This window comes from Myotis lucifugus, unplaced genomic scaffold (assembly GCF_000147115.1).
Source record: "Myotis lucifugus unplaced genomic scaffold, Myoluc2.0 scaffold_465, whole genome shotgun sequence".
In the NCBI taxonomy this organism is placed as follows: Eukaryota; Metazoa; Chordata; class Mammalia; order Chiroptera; family Vespertilionidae; genus Myotis; species Myotis lucifugus.
The window spans coordinates 226,515-237,500 of record NW_005871513.1 but is presented as its reverse complement, the minus strand read 5'-3'; the positions used below and the strand labels follow the sequence as shown (position 1 = coordinate 237,500).

Genomic DNA, 10,986 nt, shown 5'->3' with positions numbered 1-10,986 from the left:
CGATGTGTTTCTCTCACATCGATATTTCTCTCTGTCTTTCCCTCTCCCACTCTCTCTGAAAATCAATGGAAAAATATCCTCAGGTGAGGCTTAAATAAATAAATAAATAATAATAAAACAGCCACATAAAACAAGATGCTGGATAAAAAGGAAGACAGCACCAAAAGCCACTTACTGTGTGATTCCGTCCACACGACAGTTTGGAAAAGGCAAAACCATAGGAACGGAAAACAGCTGAGCGGTCTCCGGGGGCTGGAGCGGCGGGGAGAGCTGACCGCAGAAGGGCACAGGGGAGCTGGGGGAAGCTGCATCGTACAATTATATAGATCCCGTGTCTGCATTGTAGTGGCGGTGACATGACTGTTTATATTGTCAAAGATCATCAAAGACATTATTATACAAAGCTGAGCTGTATGTAGATGGAGCAGTGGTTCCCAAATCTGCCAGCTCCTCCGAATGACCTGGAGTGGTCAGTTCAAAACCAGTCAGGTGCCCTGGCCAGTGTGGGTCAGTGGTTAGAGCATCGGCCCATGGATGGAAGGGTTTCGGATTCCATTCCCAGTCAAGGGCACGTATATGGGTTGCAGGTTTGATCCCTGGCCCTGGTCGGGGCTCGTGTGGGAGGCAACCAATCGATGTGTCTCTCACATCTATGTTTCTCTGTCTTTTTCTCTCCCCCTTCTTCCCTCCCTCCCACTCTCAAATAAATGGGCATGGGGGGGTGGGGGAGTGATCTTTAAAAACAAAAACAAAAATAATTAGTCAGACCTCACCCAGAAGTTACTGGATCGGAACCTGCAGGGGTCAGGGGGGCAGGAATCTGCATTTTAACAAGCTCCCGGGTCCGAGGTGCTGGAGTGTATGTTTCGGGGCCAGGACTTCTGGGTCAGGACAGGATTTCAAGCTTCCAGCTCTAGCCCAGACTTGGACCCTCAACTCCAGGCTCAGGTATCCAACCCCCACCTGGCATCCCTACCTGGCTCTCAAATTTAGCACGTCTGACCGTGACCTCCCAACCTGCCCCCAACCAGCCCCACCGTAGTTTTCTCCATTGCAGTCCATGGCACTTCCATTCTTCCAGTAATTCTGCCAAACCGTTGCATCATCCTCGACTCCTTCTCTTTCTCCCTCCCTTTTGTTGATGATGATGTTCAGTTTTAATTTCATAATCATAAACGTAACTCTTCATCCTGCAGGACTCGGAAGGGGACAGGACAACATGGAGCCCAACAACGGCAGCGAGAGCAGGAAGACGGCAGGCGTTGCGAGCAGTGGGCGTGGGGTGCGCTCCTGAGCTGCGGAAGGGATGGCCCCCTGGTTAAGATGAACCACGAGGCCATGTTGGCACTGCCCTCAGCCAGCAGTGGGGACCTGGTCTTGTCATTCCTGGACCCAGGGTGCCCCACGGCTCCCACAGTCCTCGTGCCCTTTCTCACCTCGCCCAAGGCCACGTGCTTGCCAGGCGCGCACTCAGGCTGGGCAGCGCCAATGAAAAACTGGAACCGTTTGTGTTGGTCCAGCTTTTGCCATGGAGGAGATGCCAGGACGCATGTACTCGAGGGTGACATTCTCATGCACTTCTCCCGGTGATGGACTTGCCGCCTGTGCCGTTATGTTGTGTGAAGTCACCACCCTGGCACACAAATCCCAGAATAATTCTGTGAAAGCAGGAATCTTCATAGTCAAATTTTCCTGCTCAGAGCAGGAAAGCTTTCTGCTGTCTTTGGAACGCCGTGGCTTGGCCTGGGCCAGGGCGGCTCCTGGGGCAGTGTCTTCAGTGTCTTCTCTTGAAATTCTGTAGGCTTTACCTTTTCATCACCTTCCCGCTCCTGGGGCAGTGTCTTCAGTGTCTTCTCTTGAAATTCTGTAGGCTTTACCTTTTCATCACCTTCCCGCCCCCACCCTGGCAGCAGTGTGGTGTGAGGCACCATCATTGTGTCCGGCCTAGATTACTTGAATGGGTTCCGAACCGGTGTCCCTATTTCTACCCTGCACTGCCCTACAGTTCATTCTCAGTACAGTAGCCAGGGTGATGATGTTATAAGTCATTTCTCTGTCTGAAACCCTCTGGGGGCTCCTTATCTCAGAGTAAAAGCTCAAGTGGCCTCCATGGCCCTGACCTTAGATCCATCATCTCCAGACCTTGGCTCCTCCTTGCTCCCTTTGCTCCAGCCACACTGGCCGCCTTGCTGTCTTTTGAACCTGCCAGCCCTGCCCCTCCTGCCTCAGGACCTTTGCACATGCTGCTCCCTCGGCCCAGAATGGTCTTCCTTCAGATTTCCCCATCACTGCCCCCTCACCTCCTTCAAGTCTTTGTTCAGATGTTAACTTCTCTGATCATCTTGACATCTCCTCCCTCATTTTTTCCTATAGACCTTACCCTCTAATATTTACTTGTTTTGTCTGCCTCCCTCACTAGACTGTCAGTTCCCAACCTCATGGAGCTGACATTAGTCTGTTTTATTTACTGCTGTATCTCTACTGCCTAAACCTGGCTCATGGGAGGTGCTCAATAAATGTTTATTTTAAAGAATGAAGGAGAGCCTGGCTGGTGTGGTTCAGGAGGTCATGGTTCGATTCCCAGTTGGGGCATATGCCTGAGTTGTGGGCTTGATCCCCAGTGTGGGCTGTGCAGGAGGCAGCCAATCAATGGTTCTCTCTCATCATTGATGTTTCTCTCTCTCTCCCTCTCCCTTTCTCTCTGAAATCAAATATATATATATTTAAAAGAAGCCTGGAGAGAAGTGACTATCTCAAGGTCATAGCCATCCAGAATCAATGGCTTTCACTCTTAGAACAAACAAATCATCAATCCCACAGCTCTGGCCCAAAGTCCTTCTCACAGCCATGCCAGGTCCTGGATCCAAAGCTGGACCAGCTGGGCCTCATCGCCAGGACAAAACGAAGGACAGCCCAGCCTCTGGGGGTGCCTGTCTGACTCTGCCAGGACCCAGGTGCTTACAAGACCAAGGCAAGGGGCTGCCATGGGAGAGGGGCTCCTCTGAAGAAAGAAACTTAGAGCTGCCTGTGCCTCAGTCCTGGGCTGGTGGAGGCCGAGGCAGCCACCTCCGCACCCCCTCCAGCTGCTGGGCCCAGACGCCTGACTCTGAGGGTGACGGGTGGGGCGGGTGGAAGAAGGCCTGCAGCTCCCAAGCAGAAGAGCAGTACACAGCTGCTGCTGCTAACCCACAGCACAGGGACAGATTTCAAATGCTCCAGGCGCCCTTCCCCTACCAGCAGAGGGCGCCCTGGCCCACGAGGTCCAGGCTCGGTCACCTAGCGCCCTCTGGCGGCCACACTGGAGCCCTGATCTCCCCAGCCACTTCCACCAGAGGGTCCCAGCCACACAACTGAAGATCCAAAGGCAGGAGGCCAACAGCCCTGGGTCTGGCCTAGGCCCTCCTTGACCTGCAAGGTGAGGCCTGTGATGCCCTCGACAGTCCCACTGGGTGAGCACTCACTGTGGGCCGGGCTGCTTCTCCTCCCACCCCCACTACCAGCCAGTAGACAAGCCAGGGGGCCTGACTCCGCCTCCAGGCTGCACTCCCCTCTGTCCCTCCAACGGCTCACCCGTCGATTTTAGACCTCCTGACAAGCACAGAGGCTCAGCCATGAGTTAAAAAATGTCAAGTGCAAACACCAGCTGAGTTTTATTGAGGGCCTACTGGTCGCTGGGTCCTCCTCCCACCACCTTGCACTTCCCACTGGCTAGGGACCCAGGCTTTGAGCTGGGGGGTGGGGGTAGCTGAGGTGGAGGTAGAAGGAGGGGCCCCAGCAGCTGGGTCCTCAGGGAGGGCAGGGCCCCTGCGTCTGCCCAGCTTGAGCCTCCCTACGTCCCTCCACCCCAGGCCGGCCGTGAGGCAGGCAGGTGGGGTGAGAGGGCCTGTGAGCCCTGCCCTCCACGCTGTGACCTCGGGCAAGGGCATCTCTGATTTCTCCCATGTCAGATGGGGCCAGAGGGCAGAGTGGCCATGGCTGCTGGTTTCCACTGGGTCTGTGGTTCCCGGTGGCGGCTCCTGCCAGCAATCTCCAACTCTGCTCCCTGGACAGCTCTGGCCTCTCCTGGGCACCCCCTGGAGTCACCCCGGGACCTGGTGGGAGGCAAGAGGAGAGAAACAGAACTGGAGTCAGACAGTGAGAGGCAGACAGAATCAGAGACAGATCTAGTCAGAGACACAGACAATCAGAGGTGAGCAGAGGGAGACACCAGGATACAGAGAAACAAAGAGAGCCAGAGACAGACACACACAGAGAGAGAGAGCTAGAGGTGGACGGAGAAATGCAGAGACAGCCCAAGACACAGAGGCAGAAACACAGCCAGAGAGAAAGAGCGAGCGAGCGAGTGAGGAGACAGGCTGAGAAGGGGGGACACAGACCCAGACGGGAGTTGGCCGTGGACGGGGAGAGGACGCTCAGGCCCGGCCCTCACCTAGAGCTCGTCCCTGGGGTGGGGATGGAGGCTGTGCCCACTGCTGCCAGCCAGGTCCAGGCGGGGGTCACGAAGGGTCTTGTGAGAGCCGCTCCAGCTGATGAGGCGGCCGCTGTCGTCGTCCCAGAGTGAGGAGGTCTCCGTGTCGCTGAGCCACTCCGCATCCCCCGCGTAGTGGGTGGGCTCCGCGAGCAGGGGTCGGGCGGAGAAGGCCTGCAGGTCCCGAGGCCAGAAGTGTGCCTTGTACTGCTCACTGTGGGTGGGAGATGGCGTAGGGGGCGGAGGTGAGCCCCTGCGCGCAGGCCTCACGCACCTCACTCCCTCCCCAGCGAGACCTCACGGCAAACATGAGGGGCATGGTTTCCCTTAGCACCATTTTCCCGGTGAGGAAACTGAGGCCCAGAACTGGGAAGCCGCTTCTCTAAAAGCCACATGGCCAGCAGAGTCCACACCTCGGTTAGCCTGCCTCCAGGGGGAGGCTGGGCTCCTCTGCTACCCCTGGGTGCCTCAGCCTTGCCAGCCTCCGTCTCCCCACCTGCCCAGCCGGGGGGCGTACCACTTGCTGAGGTGGGCCTGCCCCGCCCCCACCTGAGACTCACTTGGGGTGCTGATCAAACATGATGGGCAAGAACTCGTCCACGGGCAGCATCCGGCGCAGCGGCTGGGAGGCCAGCAGCTTGCGGGCGCCGGCCAGGCTCAGGACATACGCCAGCGTCCAGTAGGAGTACCCGGCCACCACCAGGCGCGGCAGCCCCTCCACGGCCACCTCCTCCTCAGGGTTCACCTGCTTCCGGCCGAGGTAGCTGCAGGCGACGTTAGGGTCCCAGGAGTCATTGTAGGACCTGGTGTGTCATAGGACCCACCCCCGTCCTCCAGGACCAGGTTGGGGGAAGGAAGGCTCCAAGCAGGAGGCAGATCCCCCCCCCCCCCAAGGACAGGACCCTTCCTGGGGGTGCAGACTGCCTACATCAGGTCCCAGGGAAGTTTCTCTGCCTCCACCTCCTTCATCAGCCTCTCCAAACGCCCCTTGAAGTTGCTCTCAAAGCGCACGTCATCCTCGAACACCACGACCCGGGCCAGGCCCCTGGCAACCACCTGTGGTAAAAGGTTGGGGGGGCTCTTTAGATTCGGGCTGTCCCCTTCCACCTGGCTAACACCGACCCTCTCCCTGGCCTCATGTACATGCCAGCTGCTCAGTCCTGGCCACGTCACTCCGCTGCTCCAGAGCCCGCTGGGCTCCCACTGCCGGGGGACTGAAATCCACGCCTCGCTCTGGCTTGCAAGCCCCCACACCCCTCCGAGCGCTCCAAGTAGGCTCGTGCTGGCGATCGGAACCCGTGCTGCACTCGCTGAGTGCTGCCAGATCCCAGGGGCCACGGTGCCACCGCCCGCCTCCAGGGACCCGCAGTGGCAGCGGCACGATGGCCCAGGACTGCAGCAAGGAGACAGAGACAGGGAGGTGAAGCCATGCGCCCAAGGACACGCAGACCGCATGGCAGAGCCAGGACCTGAACCTGCACCTGCTGGACCGCAGGGCCCAGGTGCTCACTTGGGCCTCCTGAGCTTTCTCTCCTAAAGGAGGCCGGGCTGGGCGGGGGTGGGGGAGACCCTGGCCCCCAACAGCTCTAAGAGAAAGCACTTTCCAAAACGTTTGGAAATGTGAAAAGAACATGGAATCAGCTCAGCAGATGGCGAAATGTACATCAGGTGTCCATCCGTTCAGAGACAGTGGAAAACAACGACATAGAAGCTCACACACACATTGTGGCTACAGCAAAGAATAAAAACAAGGCGTGAGTCTGCACTGCCCCCAGGAGGGGCGCCCCTTGGGCCAGTGTCCCAGCAGTAGCCTCAGTGTCACTCCCACTCCTGGCCCTGGATTGAGGCCCTTCTTCTTCCCACCCCTGAACACAACCAACTCCTCCCTGCCCGTAGGCCAGTGATGGCGAACCTATGACACGCGTGTCAGAGGTGACACGCGAACTCATTTTTTTGGTTGATTTTTCTTTGTTAAATGGCATTTAAATATATAAAATAAATATCAAAAATATAAGTCTTTGTTTTACTATGGTTGCAAATATCAAAAAATTTCTATATGTGACACGGTACCAGAGTTAAGTTAGGGTTTTTCAAAATGCTGACACACCGAGCTCAAAAGGTTCGCCATCACTGCCCTAGGCCTTTGCTCCTACTGTGTGCTTTTTGCTAAGGAGGCTCTTCTCTTCGCCTGTCAATGGCGAGGTGCAGGCGGGCCCCATACTGAGCCAGAAGCCCAGGCCAGTCCGCACACTAGGGCAGCCTGTGTACCTCCCTTCAGAGGCTAGAGGGTTTTTCCTTGATTTCAGTGCCCCCTCTGGTCCCGGAGCCCCAGGAGGGCCAGGGCTGCACATTCTCCGTATTCTCAGAGAGGGTATCTCCTGGCACACAGTAGGTGCTCAACAGAGACTGTAGAATGACCACGGTGTAGGGTTGGACACAGGTTGAAAGCTGCTGGGCGTCTGTGCTAGTGTATTCAATCACCCACCATTCACTCGGGGCTGGGCAGAGAGCAGGGAATGGGAGGCCTGCTGTCCCTGAGGGTGGGCCGAGGGGCGGGTCCTCACCTCCTCCCAGATGGCGTAGTGGCTCAGGAAGCAGCCCACCTCGCCCTTGGTCAGCGTGCGGCCGGAGTAGGGGTCCTGGTAGCCGGGGAGCAGGTCCACACCGAGGCTCCTCATGACACTGCTGTTGAGGGTCCTGGGGAAGACAGGGGTGAGGGCTGAGGGTGGCCGCCAGGGACTCGTCCGGGCGCCTGGTGCATGCTGGGTCGGTCACACTGGAGTCTGGCTTCAAGGAGGCCTCAGCCTTGTTCCTGCTCCGTGTGGCCTGAAGCCATCAGTGATCGGATGGGGAAACTGTAGCCAAGTGACCCACAGGGGAGGGGTGGCAGCACGGGAGGTGGGCGGTGGAGTGAGGGGGTGCACCCCAGGGTGAATATGGGGGAACATGGCAGAGGCCCAAGCACAGGATGGACATCGGGTGATCAGAAGGGCTGGGGCGCCGGCACAAACAGCAGCGGGCACGGGGGGCTGAGTAACCCCGGTCCCTGGGGAGGGTGACCGGCCTGCTCGCACCCACAGGTCCAAGTCCAGGCTGGAGAAGAACAACGCTGGGAATAACCATGAAGATACCACTGTCGGTGTCGGGCCCCAAACCCTCGCAAGCCCCTGAGAGAAAGGCACCGTGCTCCCCATTTACACCCCAGGGCTGAGAGATGGGTGACTGGGCAAGTCACACAGCTGCTAAGTGGCAGAGCCCGAACCCAAGCCCGGAAGCTCCTGGGCCTTAACCACTGAACCTCCCCCTCCTGGTTCTGTCTGCCTGGGGACCCCCTGAGACAGAGTTCCTCAGGCCCTATCTAAACGCCTGGACCAGGAAACTCACTCAACTCATTCATCTGCTTTTCCCACCCCAGGGAGCTCCCAGTGGCCCACACCGCCCCCCAGCTGCCCAGGGATCCACCCCAGGGAGCTCCAGTGACCCACACTGCCCCACCAACTACCCAGGGCCCTACCAGGTAACTACAGTGGCCCACACTGCCTCCCCAGCTCCCAGGGCCCCATCCAGGAGCATCACCGGCCATCCACAGCGTCCACCACCCGCCCAGAGATCTCCATTTCCCAGAGCGAGCTCAGCATGCGCTCACGCCTGTCAGGCCTGCGGGCCAGGCTGATGACAAAGACCTGGAGGAGGCAGGGGAGGGGGGAGTGGGGAGTGGGTGCAGGGCAGGGGAAGGGCCCACCCAGGGGAAGGGCCCACCCACCTCCTGACCCCAGGCCTGCAGGCTGTGAGGGAACTTACCTCATCAAATCCCATCCTGGTGGGATTCTTTGGGGGCCGGGACACATGAGCCGAGGCCCACATAGGGGGCCCGTCCACTGCAGAGGAAAGCACCCCAATCATGAGCCCCTTTGGCGGTGACCCTAGAGTCCTAGGCGCCCCACCCCCACCCCATTCCTGCCCCTTCGGCAGAACGCCCAGCAGGAAGGGCCCTCAGAGATCACAGAACCCACCTGCCTCCATTGTACAGATGGGGAGACTGAGGCCCAGTGAGAATGGGACTTGCCCAGAGTCGGGGAATAAGTTAGGGGTGAGGCTGGGACCCCGAGCCCGGTGCCCAGTCAGGTCTGGGGCCTAGGAGAAGGGGCACAGGGGAGGCAGGGAGTGGTGGCAGCAGGCGGGCCCCCGGCTCCCAGCCCTCACCGAGTGCTTCCAGGATCAGGTGGACGAAGTTGACCCTCTCGTCCTCCAGCTCCTGGTGGGATTTCACAGGGACGTTCATGTACCCATAGCGGTGCTCGTTGCACACGTGGACCGAGACTCCTGCAGAGAGAGGCTGGCTGAGTGCCAGGGCAGGGCTCTCAGAACCCAGTCCTGCCAGGGTCCCAGTGTGAGTCCTCCCTGGGACTCAGTGTCCCCACCTGGGGGATTGGAAAGGGCTTGGCTCAAAAAATAAAAAAATAAAAAACCTGAGGGAGGTTTCTGCTGAGGTGGTTTATTCATTTAAATGATGTTTCTGGACCACCTGCTGGTTGCCAGGGCAATGGTGGTGAGCAAGGCAGAGTCTGTACCTTCAGGGGCCAGGAGCAGGCCAACTCCGTGCCTACAGCCGGTGATATAGCCGTGGGAGACCACGTGGGGAGCCACGGCTTCATGGCCTAACTCTGCCTCTGCCAGATCCAGCCCCGATCCAGCACCACCCATCGCCTTTGACCCAGGTCCCTGCACTTAAACCCATACCCTCTCCTGCTCCCTTCAAGCTGTCCTCCACTGGCACCTTTTCATTTCTTTAAGATTTGTCACCTTTATTACAATTACTATTTACTCTCTATCCTCTACAGACGTGAACCCGTCAGGGGCAGGTGCGCGGTATCCTGTGGCTCAGTGGTTGAGCATCAACCCATGAACCAGGTGGTCACGGTGCGATTCCTGGTTAAGGGCACATGCCTAGGTTGCAGGCTCGATCCCCAGTGTGGGGCGGGCAAGAGACAGCCGATCAATGATTCTCATCACTGATGTTTCTATCTCTTTCTCCCTCTCCCTTCCTCTCTGAAGTCTAAAAAATATATATAAATACAAATAAACAAACAAAACCACTGTTCACTAAACTCCTTCAAACTGCTGGCCCATGAACCGTGGCTCATAATCAAAGTAGTAGCAGCAATGAAAAAAAGACATTTGCTGCTTCTCATTGTTTCTCCATACAGTTGTCTCTCACTTTTTACATGTGACTATTTTTCTTCCTGCGTGTCTGCACCACAGACGCAGCCAGTATCTCCTGCACACGAAAACCCGTGACCACGCTCCTCTCTGAATTGCAGAGTGGGAAGGGCATGCAAAGCAGAGGGAACAGCATGTGCGAAGGCCCAGAGGCTTCCGAGGAAGGATCAAGGAGAGCTGTCCTCACCCGCAGCCTGGCAGGAGTAGGCGAAGACGATGATGTCGTCAAAGGGCCAGGTGTAGTTGGGGTGAGGGGGGTAGAAGGCGAGCTGGGCTGCCCCCTCCGCCAGCAGGGATACCAGGAAGGTGGAGTGGACCATGGGGACCCGGAAGCAGCCCCGGCGCTGGCGGTTCTTTGTGGGGAAGTACTCAGCTGTGCGGCGGTAGTAGCCCTGGGGAAGGGGGTGCTCTGGGCAGTGAGAGGGACCCTCCATCCCAAGAACACTGCTCCCTGCCACGGCGCGCAGACCCCTAGGCCTTCAGGCCTTCTGCTCTCGGGGTCCCTCCTCCCAGAACCTCCAGCTTCCTGAGGTCCATCCCCAGCCTCACCTGCGGCGTAATCCCGCACCAGAAATTGGAGTAGTAGGTCTGCGAGTCCAGCATTGGGGCCACCACGGCCAGCCCCTGCTCAATCAGAAGCCGCAGCGTCTGGTTGTTGGTCAGAATGTTGTCTGTATCTGCAAACTGTGAGGAGGGGGATGTCACAGACCCCAGCCTTGCCTGGGCTGCAGCCCCCAGCGATTCACTGAGTGGGATCCCTCCAGATGGCCAGACTCCCAGAAGAGGCTCTCAGAAGCCAGTGGGGTTCCCTTAGAGAGGTCTACCCTACAAACTAGTAGATCTCTTTCGGGACCAAGGATCTAGTCTGGAGCACTGGCTCAGAGTCTGGGTCCAGAGATAAGAACTGAGCTGCTCGCCCAGCCAGTGTGGCTCAGTGGTTGAGTGTCCACCCATGAACCAAGAGGTCACGGTTTCATTTCAGGTCAGGGCACACTCCTGGGTTGCCAACTAGATCCCCAGTAGGGGGCGCGAAGGAGGCAGCCGATTGATGATTCTCTCTCATTGATGTTTCTATCCCTCCCTCCCTTCTCTCTCTGAAAATAATACAAATCCTATATAATAAAGAGATAATATGCTAATTAGACCAGAAAGCGAAATGACCTTCTGGAACGACCTTCCGAATGACCTTCCAGAATGACCAGTGGGCAGGGAGGCAGGCTGCAGGCAGCTGGAGCTGTGAGGGCCTACACTTGCACGAATTTCTTGCATTGGGCTGCTAGTATAAAATAAAGAAAGAG

The 10,986-nt window shown here is 57.7% G+C and overlaps 1 protein-coding gene across 2 annotated transcripts in view; it reads right to left on the bottom strand.

The window, feature by feature from the left end:
* Positions 1-3,618: 3,618 nt before the first annotated feature.
* CERCAM (cerebral endothelial cell adhesion molecule) overlaps positions 3,619-10,986 on the bottom strand; it is a 9,653-nt gene continuing 2,285 nt past the window's right edge. The window contains exons 4-13 of one of the 2 annotated variants that reach the window (XM_006103134.3): positions 10,238-10,372; positions 9,876-10,080; positions 8,672-8,791; positions 8,270-8,346; positions 8,045-8,151; positions 7,033-7,165; positions 5,397-5,524; positions 5,029-5,232; positions 4,430-4,682; positions 3,619-4,091 (exon numbers count right to left, since the gene is read on the bottom strand). In XM_006103134.3, coding sequence (XP_006103196.1) covers positions 4,430-4,682; positions 5,029-5,232; positions 5,397-5,524; positions 7,033-7,165; positions 8,045-8,151; positions 8,270-8,346; positions 8,672-8,791; positions 9,876-10,080; positions 10,238-10,372 — 1,362 coding nt within the window. In that variant the 3' untranslated portion in view covers positions 3,619-4,091. Of the gene's footprint in view, positions 4,092-4,427; positions 4,683-5,028; positions 5,233-5,396; positions 5,525-7,032; positions 7,166-8,044; positions 8,152-8,269; positions 8,347-8,671; positions 8,792-9,875; positions 10,081-10,237; positions 10,373-10,986 lie in introns of those variants that run through there. The other variant, XM_023744476.1, reaches the window with a different exon arrangement.